This window comes from Branchiostoma belcheri, unplaced genomic scaffold (assembly GCF_001625305.1).
Source record: "Branchiostoma belcheri isolate BF01 breed outbred unplaced genomic scaffold, Haploidv18h27 scaffold175, whole genome shotgun sequence".
Lineage (NCBI taxonomy): Eukaryota > Metazoa > Chordata > Leptocardii > Amphioxiformes > Branchiostomatidae > Branchiostoma > Branchiostoma belcheri.
Window position 1 is genome coordinate 76,322 of NW_017803213.1, and position 16,345 is coordinate 92,666.

Sequence of the window (16,345 nt, forward strand, 5' to 3'; positions counted from 1 at the left end):
AGCCAAAGAAACGTTATCCCTCCAAAAAATGATATATTAGAGCAAAAGAGACAAATTTCTGTATCCATCGTACGCTTGGCAAGTCAGGCTAATATCATGTATATTATTCGTAAAGCTTGTCACTGGCATATGCGAAGCTTTCACTGTTTCAGTTCATATGTTGGGATATTTGAAGAGATCGTGCGTATGCATTTAGGGTAAAGACCAACTTTGAATTTAGCGTCAGTCTAGTCGCAAACGCTTTAACAGTAGTATCTAGATATCAAAAGAAGTCAATGAAAAAGGAATTTCAATACCAAAACGATCCGTGATATAAGGCATAGGATAATCCTAGTAAACGCTAAAAGTGGACCGATGCATGAACAATTTGCTCAAACACCTACCTTCGGCTGGCAAAGCTGTGATGTTTCGGGGACCGTCACAGTCCTTATATACGAGGATATTCTGGACCAAATATGTCAGAACTATGTGCAGCGCAAGAATTACGATGCACGTGTACGGTACTCTATTGGTCGCTGAGTTAATGCTATGCAACGGTAATTTAAAAAGGTCGGGCAAGTCAATTTGCATAATGACGGGTGTCACAGATGCGTTGACGAGTCCCGCACGTTTGGCACTTTCAGTAGCTAATAATAATGAAAGAATAACAGATCCACCATAGCGTAAATTGTCGGGTATATTTACGGTTATTGGGAGACCCAGAAACAGCTGTACACGGCCGAATGGGCGTCTAGAATTACATCGGGCAAACCCATGATGCGCTCCTCGCATTTTCGAAATTATCGGCTATGCTCAGCGTTGAAAGTAGGTCGAGAAGGTTAAAGTCTGGTATCAAGGTTTACTGTCGTCTCGGTTATATGATTACAATATGTGTGTATATCATATCACCCGTTAACACTTCTGTATTTCACCCGTTAACACTTGTACATGATTAACAGCACGGGTCGTAACAGGGGGCGTAAGATGATTGTGACGAAAGCAATTTGCTTAACTTCTCTCACAATGACGTTAATGTTGCCCGCTTCACCCTGTATCCCGGTATTTATTATATCTGCTTTTGTTTCACTATTAAAGCTGTGTGTAAGAAAATGATTTTTATTCTCTACACTTACATATGTAATGTGTTCAACCCAATTAGCTTCAGGAATTTTCATTCTTAGAAAGACGCAGTATGACTATGTTGTGTCATGTAGCATTGTGTGTACCTGTTTCATATGGATGGATAATTTGTTGTTCTGTCGGTCAAATTTTTCAATTCTTTAATTCACTTGTGTCGGTTATAACACTACGATCCATTTATCGTTTTCAAAGCCATCGGCTTCATTTTTCCTGTACCCTCCCGATGTACAATCGGGAGCTTCCATAAATTCAGAAACGTTTTGACTAGGGTCCCATTTGACTTGAAAGTTTGAGTTCATATGGGCATTCTAGATCTTCATTTAAGAATGACAATAAGTTTTGTAATATTCCTTTTTGCCTTGAAATGGGAAAAGACTGAACAATACAGGTATTTCAAAACCTATAGTCCATCAGTGCACCATGCGCCCCTATCCAGTATTGTATAAGCACGTTGGGAAATATTTTCTTGACGCATCATTTGAATTCTTTTGCAAAACCGAGTCTCAAGTACCCGGTTATAGCTGCTTTGAATTTGCTTCGTCATACATAACTCAGGCCCTACAGATATTTGCCGCGAAATCTGCTTTTACCCTGCTTATGCAGCTGCTCGTGTAATCAACGAAAAGTGTATTCAATTATACGTGCCTGTGACAATTATCTATCCAATAGCAAGGGTGCATATGTCTATTTTGGGTTCATACGTAAGCAGTATAGCAAAATCTGTTCATTTTTCTTAGCACGATGAAGGGTGGCCGTGGAAAATTGAAGGTCAGTACTGATTGTTTCTACTGATTGTGTGTTTCTTGAAATCTAGATTTTGTTCTTATTAACTGTGTTGTAGAGGATGTCTTATATGGTTACCAAAAAGGCTGGTGTTCATTGCCCATATGTTTCTTGTTTGTACCTGTCCTTCGCAACGCGCACAGAGTGCAATGAGCGCTATCGACAAAAAGATCAGGAATAATGTCAACCATAAGGACCATTGTTCAATGCTTAGTTCCTGTCGTTCAGTAGTAATTTATCAAAGTTATATGGTAGAATTTTGAACATGTAAGATATATTCCATGATCAGTTACACCAAAGATTAGGCCAAGCGCTTATCGTTGAATCTACAAGGCCAGGTCTGATCGTATCAGCCAGAAGAGAACTTTCAGCAAGACACTTCAATTCAGCTGAATGTTTGGTATCTTGACGCGCGTTCGCAGAAAGGAGGAGAAAGGCGTTCTTCCACACAAACACAATTTCGTTCTTACCCCGAACGCTTGTGTAGAGAAGCCTCTTTCACCAGTGACATACTAACGTGGTGCAGCTGTTAGTATTCTCCGACGTTTTGTTTACATAGCCCTGCGACTTGAACATTTTTCTACATCGTTGTGTGGCACCATGGCGGAATTTCGAAGGTCCGGATTTATATCGTTATTCATACATACGTATTATTTCCGTAAGCGCAGCGGACACCTCCAGGTACATCTTGGATTAGCGGATGAAGTCGTACAATGAAACTAGACTCAAATATTTGGAAAACTTTAATTTGGGTAATCGTATCTCCCTTATTTCTTTACCAGAAGTGTGTTATTGGCGAGCTTATTCATTATCCTTTCCAGTAATATCATATTTGTCAAGGTCAGATCCTTCAGTGAAATGCACTAGGTCGAATACTAGCTTTCCAGTTACTTTTGGGAAAATATTCACTCAGAAATGTGATAACCATAGTTTTGGAGCGTCTAGTGCGCTACGTTTGTTGGGATTTAGACCTTACACAGGATGTTTGGCAGGACAGGGCATAGAGGTATAATGTGTCTTAAAAAAGGACTTTCAAACTATCAAACCCTCTCCCCGAGTTTCCGACACTTTACTTACTGACCTACATAGTTTATGATAAGTCAGACATGGCCTATTCTGGGAGTCAAAAACGGGGACAGGCAATTCAACTTGTTTATTGTGTAGTTAAGCGCCCTTCCTTGGGTTCCCAGCCTCTCCCAAAAAACGTCATGGCAGAAACATTGTTCCTACACTATTTTTCAACATAGTCCCCTCTAACGTTGAATTTCTGTGGGCAGTGACGTAAGACGTCGTAGTATAAAGCTATACCCCAGAATGGGAGTTTCACTTCTCTCTTCTAGGTGAGGCCGAGAACTTTTTAATCAACGCTTGTACCTATTGCTCCGATTCCTACCCAATAGTCAGGTGACACATGTTCAGATATGATATCATTGTTGCTATTCTGCCCCTATTATCGTCTCTGAAGCATTCGAGTTCCCATGAATGTATTGTGTGAACGATGAAAAGATATTTTCGACAACATGTAAGGTTTAAAGATACCTGTTTCTTTGTGTGTATAATGAAAGACAAAGCCGCCACAGATAGGGGTTCACTACGTTTTATTACGGGATTGAGACGAAATTGTCAACAAATCAAACAAAAGGTAAAGCAGGAGAAAGAGATGTCTGTGAACAGTGTCACTGGTGCATGGCGCTTTAATTGCGGGACTTGGAGCGAAGCTTGTTGAGGGAGCTCTCGGCAATCTCAGCACGCTCCAGGGCGTCCTCGTACTCGTGCTGGGCCTTGCGGTACTTGGCCATGTTAGACGATGCCTGCTCCTCCTGTGTCCAATAAAAAAGAGGTTTTGGTATCACCTTCCAAGTTGTCATTAAGCATTTTGTAGACAAAGATTGGCTGTTGTTGTGGGGATGACAGCACCGGTACCTAACATCCCATTTATATAGGTTGGACAAAATCTCCAAGAACAAAGGAATGATATTGTTAAGAAAAGAGATACTTACAGCCTCCTCCACTTGGCGCTTGAAGGTCTTGATCTTCAGCTGCAGCTTCTCGACCAGCTCCTGGATGCGCTCCTGGTTCTTGCGGTCCTCGTCGGCCTGGAAGGTCATCTCCTTGAGGCGGCGCTCGTTCTTACGCAGCTGCTTCAGGTCCTCCTGGTGCAGACGGCTCTGCTGGGAAATGTCGTTCTCCAGATCGCGGATCTAATGGATGAGACCGAGGTTTAAGATACAGTTAAAATGAGATTAATGGTATTGCTTTTCTCGTAATACCTATTGACCGATTGTCTCTGATTCGTCTCTTTTCAAGAGCGCCAAATGCAAAGAGATTAAAACAAAACTGTCTGGCAGTGCACCTTGATTCAAAGATAAGATACAAACACGGTTCCTTACAAATACTTACCCTGTTCTCCTGCTTCTGGATGGCGCGCTTGCCTCCCTTGAGTGCGATTGCCTCAGCCTCATCCAGGCGGCGCTGCAGATCCTTCAGGTTGGCCTCCATGGTGCGCTTCACCTTATCGGCGTGCTGAGAGTTCTCCTGCTCCACACGCAGATCCTCGGCCATGCGAGATGTCTGGTTTTAAAGCATATTGATTAATTGTGTTGTATACATTGAAAGAACAACTACTTAAAATGACAGCATCACTCCCCATTGAATGCACACTGAAATATTTGCGCTAATTGTGCGTAGCATTTGATGGAACATGTCAATATTAAGGTATAGAGTGAACGTCGCCTATACATACGTCAGCCATGGCCTTCTTGGCTCTCTCCTCCGTATTCTTGTGATCACCGATGACCTCCTCCAGCTCGGACTGGATCTGCGCCAGGTCACCGTCCAGCTTGCGCTTGTGTCCGGACAAGGCTGAGTTCTGTGTGCTCAGCTCACCAAGCCTCTCGTTGGTCTCCACCAGCTGAGATTCAGCGACCTTACGGGATCTCTCGGCGTTGTCCAGAGCCCCGCGGACCTGGAAGTTATATATATATATATATTAAGGTTGTATTGAAATTTAAAAAGAAAGTTCAGAGAAAGTTTCTTTTCCAGTTGCAGAGTGCAGGAATTACAACTTAGTATCGGGTCTACAATCAAAGCACCATATACCTACCTCATCACCTTCAGACACCAGCATCTGACACTTGCGCTCAGACATGTTGTACTGCTCACGGATCTCATCACGCTGCCGCTGTTCGTCGTCGATTGCGACCTGTAGAAAAGCATCTGTGATTAATTTCTGCCACACTTTGCCGTATGTTGATTCATTTACCTGACATACCACAATACGCCGGTACAAAGAATCACATACATCTTAACTTCAATCTGATACACCACTGGAATAGTGTATTCATTACCGAGTCATATTGTCAAGTTATTCAACAAATAGCAAAGCGTACCAAAGATCTGTAGTTACCTGCATCTCCTGGATCTGGGAGTGCAGCTTGGCAATGGTCTTCCTGGCCTCAGCGTTGGACCTGTTGGCGGTCTCCAGCTGAACCTCAACCTCGTTGAGATGGCCTTCTAGGAACTTCTTAGCCCTTTGTGCTTCTCCCTTTTGTTTTGCCTCGATCTCGATAGAGGCCTGCACGCTATCCATGGCGCGTGCCTGGTTCTTACTAAAGAAGATATAATACATAAATATTACACGTTTGGAAGAAAAAATCGTATGAATGTAACATTCCAATTCTCAATTTGAATCTTTTGATCGATAATTACAGAAGCTCAATAGATAAACTGCTTACTCAAGATGAAGACCTTTTACACTGATGTCTTCTGCTTCATTTCATTTGCTAGATTAAGAATTTCCATCAACTCACCGTGAGCTTTCAAATTCTTCATCCTTTTCGGCGATTTTCTTCTCGATGTCACCCTTCAGCTGGGCCAGTTCAAGCTGAGTTCTAACAACCTGTTAGAATTCAAATCAATATGTTGTTGACGGGCACATACCCTGCCTTCTGTGTGATGTGATAAAAAATGCTTAGATTATAAATTCTGAAAGAGCAATTGACCACCTACTAACCTTGCCCTGTTCAATCTCAAGAGCGCCCTCTGCCTCGTCCAAGGCATTCTGAAGCTCCTCCTTTTCAACGGACAGACGCTTCTTGGTCTTGTCAAGCTCGTGAATGTTCTTTGCGCTCTCTCCAAGTTGGTCGTTCAGGTCGTTGATTTCCTCTATCGAGAAAAGTATAAATCATGTCGTTAATTCAACATTCACACCTTCACAACCGGGGAATCGTCTTACAATGGTGAAAAGATGTCAAATACATACCCTGTGTAGCCTTATTCTCCTTCTTCAAGGCATCAAGAGCCTCAATGCCCTCGTCGTAGACATTCTTCAGCTTCAGAAGCTCGGTCTGGTAGGCGCGGTGCTCTTTCTGTGAGGTCTCCAACTCGCCACCGAGGGTTTCAGCCTTTTGCCTCCACTCGGCGGTCTGCTTGTCAACCAGGCGCTGCTTCTTCTCCAGCTGAGACGCCAGGGTGTTGGCCTTCTCCACGTCCAACATCAGGTCCTCCACCTCGCCAGCCAACCTGTTCTTGGTCTTCTCAAGGCTGGCACACTTGGCGTTGGCGGACTCAACCTGTTCCTCAGCGTCTTGCAGACGGGCGGCCAGCTTCTTCTTGGCCTCCTCCAGCTCCTCGGTCCTCTGGATGGCGTCGGTCTCGTACTTGGAGCGCCAGGCCGCCACCTCAGAGTTAGCCTTGGCCAGATTGCGCTGAATTTCAGACTTGGCCTCCTGCTCCTCCTCCAGGGACTCACGCAGAGCATCGCAGTCGGACTGAGTAGCACGCAGCTGGTGGGCTAGACCGTTCTTGCCCTTGGTCTCCTCCTCGAGCTGGCGCTTAACCTCCTCCATCTGCTGTGTGAGCATGCTCTTTGTTCTGTGAATAAACATTACACATCAAGTCATGTACATTCTGTTCGATACACCTGATAGTATTTTGTATACATTGACCAATATTATATTATATAATTTTTTTCTCTCGAGTGTCCAATATTCTACCTGCTGAGTTGATTAGACACGCCTTCTGACTCCTCCAGCTGGCGCTGCAGGTCGTTGTTCTCGGCGGTCAGGCGAGTCTTCAGGGATCCCAGTTCCTGTGCGACACGGCCATTCTCCTCCAACCTTGCGTTGGCTTCTACGTACTGATCCTCAAGCTGCTTGTTCATTTTCTCAGCTTGGACCTGGAAAAGACAAGACATGGGACCAAGTGAGATGATGTAAATCTTTCGTCAAGTGATATCAAATGTGCTCAAATGAAAATTACTACTGATCAAATGAGCATGTATCGGGCTTCATAATGTATGATAAAATTGACAAAGGTTGCGGCTCAAATTGCACCAACCTTCTGCTTGGTGACCTGCTCGACGTTTGAAGCCAGATCATCGACCTCCACCCTGAGGGAGTTCTTCTCCTTCTCGAGCTTGGTCTTGGCCCTCTGCAGGTTCTCGACTGACTCAGTCATGTCTGCCACGGTGTCGTTGTGCTTCTTCCTCAAGCTGGCGGTGGCGGCTTCATGGCCGATGGTAGCCTCCTCCAGCTCACGGCGAACCTATTAGGTGATTATGATAAGTAATGGCTTGCAGATATCCCATCATCCCAGTTATTGTTTTTCTTACAAATTCCAATAATGTCCAGACCCGCATACAACCTTTAGCTTGGTACATCATTGTAATTTGTCAGTGTAAAATAAGGTAGGTACTGACAACACAGCTGAGATTGATCGAAGCAATTGATTTAGATATCAGACATAGACCATAGGTTACCTTCTGGAGCTCAGCCTCTCTCTTCTTGTTCTGCTCAACCTGGGCAGCGGTGGCGCCGCTAGATTCCTCCAGCTTCTCACCGATGTCTTCCAGCTCACGCGAGAGTTCGGCACGCTGCCTCTCAAGCTGTCAGTTTTATAGAAAGGAATGAGTGAACTTGATTTTACAACAGCTGTACTGGAATATTCAAATTTGATTGGCAGAGTTGTCTATTGCATATGCGAAAACTATGTTTGGCCTTTTGATTACTGGCGTTAAGTACCTTGGCACGAGCAGCTCTTTCTGTCTCCAGTTCCTCCTCCAGCTCTTCGATCCTGCCCTGCAGCTCCTTGGTCTTCTTCTGCTGCTGAGTTGCCAGTCCAGTCTCATCCTCCACCTTGGTGTTCAGGGCGTTGATCTCAAACTCCTTCCTGTATCGGCCATATAGAAGCAATCTGTTATCTGCTGCCAGAAAAACACATTTGTAAGATGCAATGCATGTTTGAAAGACAGTCTATGATCCAATCTAGAGACAGACTATGATCCACTCACTTCTTCAGCTTCTCCTCAAGCTCAACCTTGTAGCGCTCAAGTTCAACCACAAGATCCTGGGCATTCTTCAGGTCGTTCTCCAGCTTCCTCTTGACGCGGTCAACATCAGCACGGATCTTCTTGTCGTGCTCAAGGTTGTCCTCAAGCTAGGGGGATAGACGTAAACATCTCTAAACGTAATCACAGGTGATGTGTAGACGAAGACGTTTAGATTGACACAAATCTGGTTTGATTTATTTACTGCAAGATGTCCCAACATATTCCAAGAAGCTGACGTCCCCTCCACATGCTTATCATGGATATGAACATAGTGTATCTCTTACGTCATCCAAGGTCTGCTCCAGCTTGACTTTGAGCTTGGTGAGGTTCTGAGTCTTGTCTTCCTCGGACTGGAGGTCATCCAGGGTTTGCTGAAATGTATCAATGAGAAGTAAGCACGTGAGCTCAGCACATATGTTTAAATATGTCATGATTCATGATTCAATATTTACTAAATAAGATATTCGAGGCGACGAATGACGAGCTGCATTGTCTATGTCTGGCGATTCTGATTTAATTGTGGGCAAAGTACGTAAGCATGAGACCACTGCCTACCGCATTGAGCTCCTCCAGCTTCTTCTTCTCGCGGCCGAGCTTGCCGATCAGCTCGTCGTTGACGGCCACCTCCTCAGTCATGGCGCGCAGTTTGTCCTCTACCTCCTGCTTTTCCTTCTCCCTCTTGTTAAGTTTGGCCGTTATGGTTTCAATCTCCTTCTTCATCTCGTCGCATTCTTGTTCCGCCTGTGTGTGTGGAAGAAATATAAAATGCATTAATGGCCTGGGACGTAAATGACAGTATTATATACATGGAATTATAGAAAAGCAACATACTAAACATATGCATCCGATGATAGACTCCTTTGACGTACCTTCATTTTCTTGGACTCCATCTGCCTGTTCTGGTCGGAAACATCCTCCACGCGCTCCTCGATTTCCTGCAGCTGGGCGTCCAGTTCTGCCTTCTCCTTCAGCAGGGAATTCACGCGCTCCTCGCCGTTCAACATGATGTCCCTCTCCTATGGAAGAAGTCAATATACGATAGTAGTTTCAACATATGGACAATCCGTCAAGTCCACATCTACATCTAATCAAAATCAGCAATGTCAAACATGCATTATACGGATGTAACACATAGGCCATTACGTTAACTCCCAGTGGATGTCCTCATATTGGTCAAATATAATTGACAGACCACCACTGCATTCATGTCTAGTTTTCTATGCCACAATAGCGAATGCGTTACTAATAGAAATATAGGGATCTTACATTGAACAGCAACTCATTGATCTTATCCTTCGCGGCTTGGACGTCGTTATACTTTGCTTGCAACTCTGCCCGATCCGCCGTAACCTTCTCATAGTGTTTTTCCATTGCCTGGAAGAAAAAAATGGGTATTAGTACTTAAATCGACTACTTAATCGACATCTGAGTATTCTAGTGCCATCGTATATCTATAACTTGAGTCAAATGTTACGGACTTGTTTACAGCAGACAAGGCAAAGGTTTAGAAAGGCGATAATAATAAACCGAGCTGAGAGAATTCTCATTTGAAGCATTGCGTTGTAGTTATAGTTAACAGTGACTACAATCAGTTAGAACCAGGTCGACAGATCAGAACAGTGAGATAGGTTTGATAGACAAATCAGCCGTTGATAAGCCAGATGACCAGTCTCGCCCGCAGTAATGCGCGAGAATTTGTTCGCGCTAGTTTCTTTTTCAATAGTGTATAACGAATAACTATACCACGAGTTTGATCTTGGTTTCCTTGAGTAGTTCCTCTGCCATGCCTCCAGTCAGCTTGGGTTGCAGAGCCTGGTACATCCTGATCCACCAGTCGTTACGGAGCCTGAACCAGGCGCGGATGTTGCGCTGCAGTGTACCGACAGCCGCCCTAAGATGGGTTAGATTACAATAATTAGGTCAAAAGTCTGCAGGTGTGAATGTAGCGAAACGTCCATGTAACAGAAAATTCCTATAGATAAATTATTTCCGGTTACGAGTCAATGAGGATATTCAGGTACAACTAGTATGTGAAAAGCTATACCAGTAGCGTCATTGGATAATAAAACTCACCGTGAACCATACAGCTTCATGTACTTCTTGCGCGCACTCTTGCCAAGGGCACGAGCCTGCATTTTCACATAGATTTCGTTGACCTTCTCCTCGCGGATCTCCTCAAGGATAGCCAGGGTACCAGCCTTGAAGAACACCTTGTTGAGACCACAGGAATACCTGGTCTTCTCCAACTTGATCTTGTCCAGGATCATTTGGCAGGCTTCCTTACCCTCCAAGAACTCGTTGGGATCAAACAGGTCAGCGGCCAGGACCTTGTACCTGTAGATAGGAATATACATATGAAATTTTTCTAGCGGCTATGGCTTGAGAAATCAGATCATTTTCTACCATCCTTTATTCTTAAACTGCAACAAAAACAAACGTACTAAATCATCATACAATGTGTAACTCGTACCTGTCGAAGAAGTCAGCATAGATGCTCCTGTTGGGGAAGCCCTTCTGACAGATACGGATACCCTCAAGTACACCGTTGCAAGTCAGCTGGTTGAAGACCAGAGGGCCGTCGATGATACCACCAGTCTTGATTTCGTTGGGGATCAGGCAACGCACGAAGCTGGGGTAGGTGGCGTGGAGGTTGGCCATCAGGGCACCCAGTTGCTCCTATTTCATTGATAACACACAAATATAGTGAATTCACACAGCAATTGCTTTTAAGTCAGACTATGACATGCAGACTACGCCTTTCATGAAAACAATTCACACACTTAGAATCTTACCCTGTGAACACTGGTCACAGTCTGCATGGAGCCACTCTTCTTCCTCTTGCCACCGCCACCGCTCTTGTCAGCTGTAAGATTATAAAACATTGTATAATCAACAGGGGTAACCTGACTCATTAAACGATATTATGCAAGTATTAGTAAAAGAAATATTGGTAAGACAAACACTTGTACGGAAATTACTGACCAGCCTGCTCTTCTGCCGTTTGGTAGTCCGACCAGATTTGAGGCATAAGCGGGTTCTTGCTGCCCTTCAGGGTGATGACAGCACTCTCGTTCACGGGGTCCTTGTTCTTGTCCAGCCAGTTGGAGATGTTGTAGGCCACAGGTCCGGCGTAGTGACCCAGCTCAAAGTGAGCCTCGTACTTCTTCTTGCCTGGCTTTGGCTTGCCGTACTTGGGATGCTTGCCCAGATGGGTGTTATGCAGCTTCTCGATGAAGGTCTGGTCAGAGGCCTTGGGCATGATGCACTGTTCCTCCAAGGTTGGCAGCAGACCTCCTTTCTGTAAAGATACGCCGTTGTATTTGGTGACATATCATCTACGTGTCATCAGGCAAGATCGATAAGGATACAAGCCGCTAAGATTATTGTCTACATACGGTAATATAAGGGTAGCACAAAACATACATAAATTGAGTTTTTTAATGTGTCTATAGACACGGTGAATGTACCCTTCCTAATGAAGACCCTTCATTGGTAATCGCCATTGATGCCTGGAAATCCTTTTTTGGATCTGCATTGAAACGCTATTACATGCAATTTTTGATGAAGACTTAACCGTAGAAAACAGATCACTGCTTACCTTTTCGATGAGCTCCAAGCAGGCTGCCAAGTCCATGCCGAAGTCGACGAAGGTCCATTCGATCTGCTCAGCCTTGTACTCTTCCTGCTCTTGTACGAACATGTGGTGGTTGAAGAACTGCTGCAGCTTCTCGTTGGTGTAGTTGATGCAAATCTGGTCAAGACTGTTGAGCTGAATGAGTTTGAGAGAACAAACAAGTTAGAGAAACGAGGCACCAAGAAGTTAATGAAGAATCGGGCAATAAAATTTGCCAAGTCTGGATTGAATGCAAATGAAACGATTAGCCTAGGTAGAGAAACTATGTATTAAGAGGCTACTGAGCAATTGCCTAGATTAACAAATATATGATTTGTCAAGTGGTAAGTTCACCTCGAAGATCTCAAAGCCAGCAATATCCAGCACACCAATGAAGAAGGCTCTCTCGTGCTCAGTAGCCAGGGTCTCGTTACACTTGTCGATCAGGTACTTGAAGATTTTGCCATAGATACCCTTGGCCAAACCGCTAGTGGAGTTGGAACACTGTTGGGCAGTCTGGCCCTTGGTCACAAACTCGTTGCCGACCTTGACACGTGGCTTCAAGATGTTGTTCAAAAGTTGCATGCCATCTACACCGAACAGGCGGCCTGCCTTCTCCGCGGCTGTAAAATTATCAGAAATATTGGAACGTGGTATCATTTTGCATATTGCATTGTTATAGAAACTGCTGGTCTCTTTACAGCGTGTTGTTTGATCAATAATACACATTACTATCGATATAGTAAAAAAGAACCCACAAATCATCAACACATGTGAAGCAAAACAAATCGTTCATATTCTGAAACACAAACGTTGAAGTGTAGACGAAATGACTTACGGGCAGGATCCTCGCAATCACCCTGGTCCTTCTTGTCGACGTACTTCAGATTTCCCATATGCAGGATACCACCGCAGAAGTCGTACACACTGGACTTTTCCTCGTTAGCGAAACCCAGGATGTCGAAACCCTCATCGGTCAGGCCCATCTCCTCCTGGTCGTTCATACCAGCCACGGTGTACACACCCTCCTTGATGAAGTGGTACAGGGAGGGGTCCGTGCCAGTCATGATGCGCTCTAAATGGAAGAAAAATAACGTCGAAATGTGTCTTCTGCATATATTATGTGACTGTCCTTTTATGTATACTACCAAGTGATCATAAATTTCTTTCTTTAGTATTTGTTCTGTCTAGCTATTTACCATCAATGAAGCTATTGTAAAAGCTTGCTAAAACCGTTTCCTATCTTTGTTTATTCCTCTCTGCAGTATCAACCACTTCGGTGATTTCTTACCTGTGACAGCCGGGATGCCGTTGGACATGATGAGGAAGAAGATATGGTAACCACGCTCCATGCCGGGCAGCTGATCCACTACACGGGACTTCTCCAGCAGGTCTGGACGAGTTGAAAATATATGGTGAGTGTCTTCAACTTGCATACAATAAAAGTTTGAATGCTGCAATGGTATTGGATAGTGATGATTTGTATGGCACAAATAGCACATGGTACTTACAGCTTTCAATGTCAGCTCCGGACAGCTTGCCGATTTTGGTGAAGTGGATACGGATGAATTTACCCTGGAGGTAGTCAATGAGAAGGGAACCTTTTACCGTCTTGCTATTACGTCATATGATACAGAATAGGAACATTTTTGAAAATGTTGCCATGTATTCATGAATAGAAGTAGTACTGTTTTAGAGCTATAAAATTAGCTTGGTATACAGTCGTCAAGTAAAGTTCTCTTTATCGTCATTGATAAGGAATCCACACGTTTATGGCATTGATGGTCATAGTTGGAGAGCAACCTGTTGTACTTACGAATCGGGAGGAGTTGTTGTTCCTCACGGTCTTGGCGTTACCGAAAGCCTCAAGTACAGGGTTAGTCTGCACGATCTGCTCCTCTAGACCGATCTACAGGAATAGCAAACAAGCAAAAAGAAGATAATTAATATACGTTTACATTGGGAACAAAATGTTGCGCACATTTGGTGATCTTTAATGCAAAGACATCCAGCTAAATAGCGAAAGCTGTCTAGAGTCAGTCAAACGAGTCAGTCGCCAATATATGTTCAACTGAACTCTACTTAAGACATACCTTCTTCTCCTGGCCACCACCGGGGGTTCCGGAAACCATGGCCAGGTAGGCAATAACCTTCTTCGTGTTCTCAGTCTTCCCGGCACCAGACTCGCCACTGAGTAGTAAAGCAAAATAGAAAATTTGCACCATAAACGTTACGATGGAACGTGCTGATAGGGGAACGTTGCACTTTGTAAAGTAATTCCGTAGAACAAGAAAGGTTGAAAGCTTCATTTAGTATTGAAATATCTTACGTGATGAGGCAAGACTGGCACTGGCGTTCTGGAATGATGAGACACGTAACCATTAGTAGATAATTCTACAGTATATGTCCTAAGTAAATGCCAAAAGCATGCATGTTCTAACTTGCGTAATGAGTACACGTACATGTGCAGCTTGATTTTGAAAAGCAAACAACTAAAGGAACAAGTCCTGCTGATTTCTACCCGATAAGCAAATACGTTCTTCCTGATTACGATCTGCCATGCCGCGACTACTTTTATCTAATCGTAGCTCGCTAATCCTTCCCCTGCCATGTAGTCCCCTGCCCTTAAATAGAGCAGATTCTCAAATCGTTTGCCCCTCAATAAATTGTAGGAGCACTCACCACTATATCACTAATACCACCACCAGTGTTGAGTTTTATTCGTCCATTCATCACAAGCATTATACAGATTTTCATAGAATCTTAGATACTTGCCTGCCACCATGTTCTGGTAGGCATTGTCCACCACGCAGAAGAGATGGGGAGGCACCTCCGTACGCCTCTTGCCGCGGTACTGGTCCACCACGTTCGGGGTATAGATGGGCAGCAGCTTGAAGGGGTTGATCACGACGCAGAACAGGCCGGAGTAAGTCTGTAAGAAGATTGCTTTGTTGTGACATATTTCAATGAATCTTTTGTTTTTATGATAAGTTTGTCTACGCACGAACTGTAAAATGCAGATAGCGAATATTTGATTAAAGGAAACTCACGTAGATGAGAGTGTTCTCATAACGCTCCCTCAGGTTACCCAGCACAGCGGCCTCGTGCAGGAAGGTCATGTTCACCATGTCCTCTGCGCAGGCGAACTTGGACGGGTTCTGGGGCAACAGCTTGGCCTTCTTGACGACGACAGTCTGGCGGCAAAGGAAATTGAAATTCATACAAATGCTTGTGACAAACGGAGCTAGAATATAAAACATGCCGATGATCAAATTGTGAGAGATTATTTTCCAATGAACGGTCGTAATTCCGATTGGATCCTGACTTATCCACGTGTTCAGAAATTTGCGGTTTATCGTAGATATGTGTTCATTACGCCGATGTTGTGACGCTAGAATAAACAACGTTAATGACAATGGCCAAAAATTCTGTTTAGGTGATTAAAATTGGAACTCACCGCTCCCCCATCACCCACACAGGTGACGTCATCACCTTTCTCGCTCTTGGCTTCGACCTTGATGAAGATTTCCTTCTTGTCAGGAGCCCAGAAGTTCTTCTTGGGATCATAGGGTGCCGTCTTCATCGCTCGCATGACGTCTGGTTTCCCCGCGAGGAACCATTCGGACGGCTGGTCCATGAGACTGGGACCGTAGGCTGGCATGGTGGCTCTTTGGTTGGAGACTCAGACCAAGGAGAAAGTTGAGTGACTGCAGCTGAAAGGAGGGCAGGATAGACGTTTTCGTCAAAGAATATCACACTATTTAAGTTGTGCGAAAATAAAATATGAATTCCGAAATAAACAAAAATATAGTTCAAGTAAACTTGAATCAGTCTAGGAAAGTAATTTCAAAAAGCTGTTTCAAAATACGTTGTCCATCTAAATTTCTGTTTTTTTCTTCAATGATGACAGAATGATGTCAACGGCAGCGGCAGCCAGTCTTGGTTCATTCTATCAAGTTCAAACGGCCTTTCAGACGTCACTCTATTGTCGTTTTACTGAGCGTTTTGGTGGAATATAGAAATTCAAATAAGAGTGAACAAGTCCATGTCCCAATCGTGATGGCAAAAAAACACGAGGCTTGCTAGTTCTTTGTGGCATGAAACACCACAACGTAATCAGGATAATGTGCGCTCAATGGTTTCACATTCTGCAACACTTACCTTCAACTGGCAAAGCTGTGAAAGATCGGTGGCTGTCACTGTCTTATATACGCGAATGTCATGTGAATGATATGCTAAAGCAATGTGCTGTGGAAGCACTTGTTTGATGCTCTATTGGTGAGTGAACAATTAGGCCCTTCAGTCTATTGGTCACTGCGTTAATTCTATGTTCAAGGTCACCCTACAATGTTGGATTAGCAAACTTGACTGATTGCCGTCACAGCTGTGTTCTAATGCATGGGACACTTGGCAGTTTCATGATCTAATAATACTGAAAGGAAAACAGACTTCACATACTCTACATTTCCAAGTATCTTTACTGTTTTGGGACGTTTGGGAGC

General features: G+C 44.0%; 2 protein-coding genes across 2 annotated transcripts; both read right to left on the bottom strand.

Annotated features, from left to right (window-relative positions):
* Positions 1–3,552: 3,552 nt before the first annotated feature.
* Positions 3,553–4,860, bottom strand: LOC109467094 (myosin-7-like). Its single transcript, XM_019765000.1, has 4 exons — positions 4,646–4,860; positions 4,303–4,473; positions 3,903–4,103; positions 3,553–3,722 (listed from the first exon to the last, which is right to left on the bottom strand). The coding sequence occupies exons 1-4, from the start codon at positions 4,652–4,654 to the stop codon at positions 3,597–3,599; spliced, it is 507 nt and encodes a 168-aa protein (XP_019620559.1). The 5' UTR covers positions 4,655–4,860; the 3' UTR covers positions 3,553–3,596.
* LOC109467077 (myosin-7-like) lies at positions 4,731–15,504 on the bottom strand. The gene is made up of 32 exons (XM_019764982.1): positions 15,301–15,504; positions 14,894–15,037; positions 14,619–14,775; positions 14,173–14,200; positions 13,937–14,033; positions 13,660–13,752; positions 13,355–13,418; positions 13,135–13,236; positions 12,682–12,918; positions 12,198–12,466; positions 11,784–11,999; positions 11,213–11,528; positions 11,023–11,093; positions 10,701–10,906; positions 10,304–10,564; positions 9,974–10,121; positions 9,497–9,604; positions 9,100–9,246; positions 8,786–8,971; positions 8,515–8,601; positions 8,192–8,337; positions 7,923–8,070; positions 7,661–7,786; positions 7,240–7,446; positions 6,897–7,078; positions 6,164–6,774; positions 5,915–6,066; positions 5,712–5,800; positions 5,309–5,510; positions 5,006–5,104; positions 4,789–4,867; positions 4,731–4,747 (listed from the first exon to the last, which is right to left on the bottom strand). Exons 1-32 carry the CDS (start codon positions 15,502–15,504, stop codon positions 4,731–4,733), a joined length of 5,199 nt encoding a protein of 1,732 aa, XP_019620541.1.
* Positions 15,505–16,345: the final 841 nt, after the last annotated feature.

What these genes read in the sequence shown, in the direction of transcription:
- LOC109467077 (XM_019764982.1), bottom strand. Translation starts at nt 15,504, where the DNA reads ATGCCAGCCTACGGTCCCAGTCTCATGGACCAGCCGTCCGAATGGTTC. An exon ending in ACAACAACTCCTCCCGATTC is followed by an intron (nt 13,419 to 13,659) that starts GTAAGTACAACA and finishes GACTACCTCCAG; the next exon opens with GGTAAATTCATCCGTATCCA. An exon ending in TTGAGATTGAACAGGGCAAG is followed by an intron (nt 5,801 to 5,914) that starts GTTAGTAGGTGG and finishes GAATTCTAACAG; the next exon opens with GTTGTTAGAACTCAGCTTGA.
- LOC109467094 (XM_019765000.1), bottom strand. An exon ending in TCCAGAAGCAGGAGAACAGG is followed by an intron (nt 4,104 to 4,302) that starts GTAAGTATTTGT and finishes CTCATCCATTAG; the next exon opens with ATCCGCGATCTGGAGAACGA. An exon ending in AGCGCCAAGTGGAGGAGGCT is followed by an intron (nt 3,723 to 3,902) that starts GTAAGTATCTCT and finishes TATTGGACACAG; the next exon opens with GAGGAGCAGGCATCGTCTAA.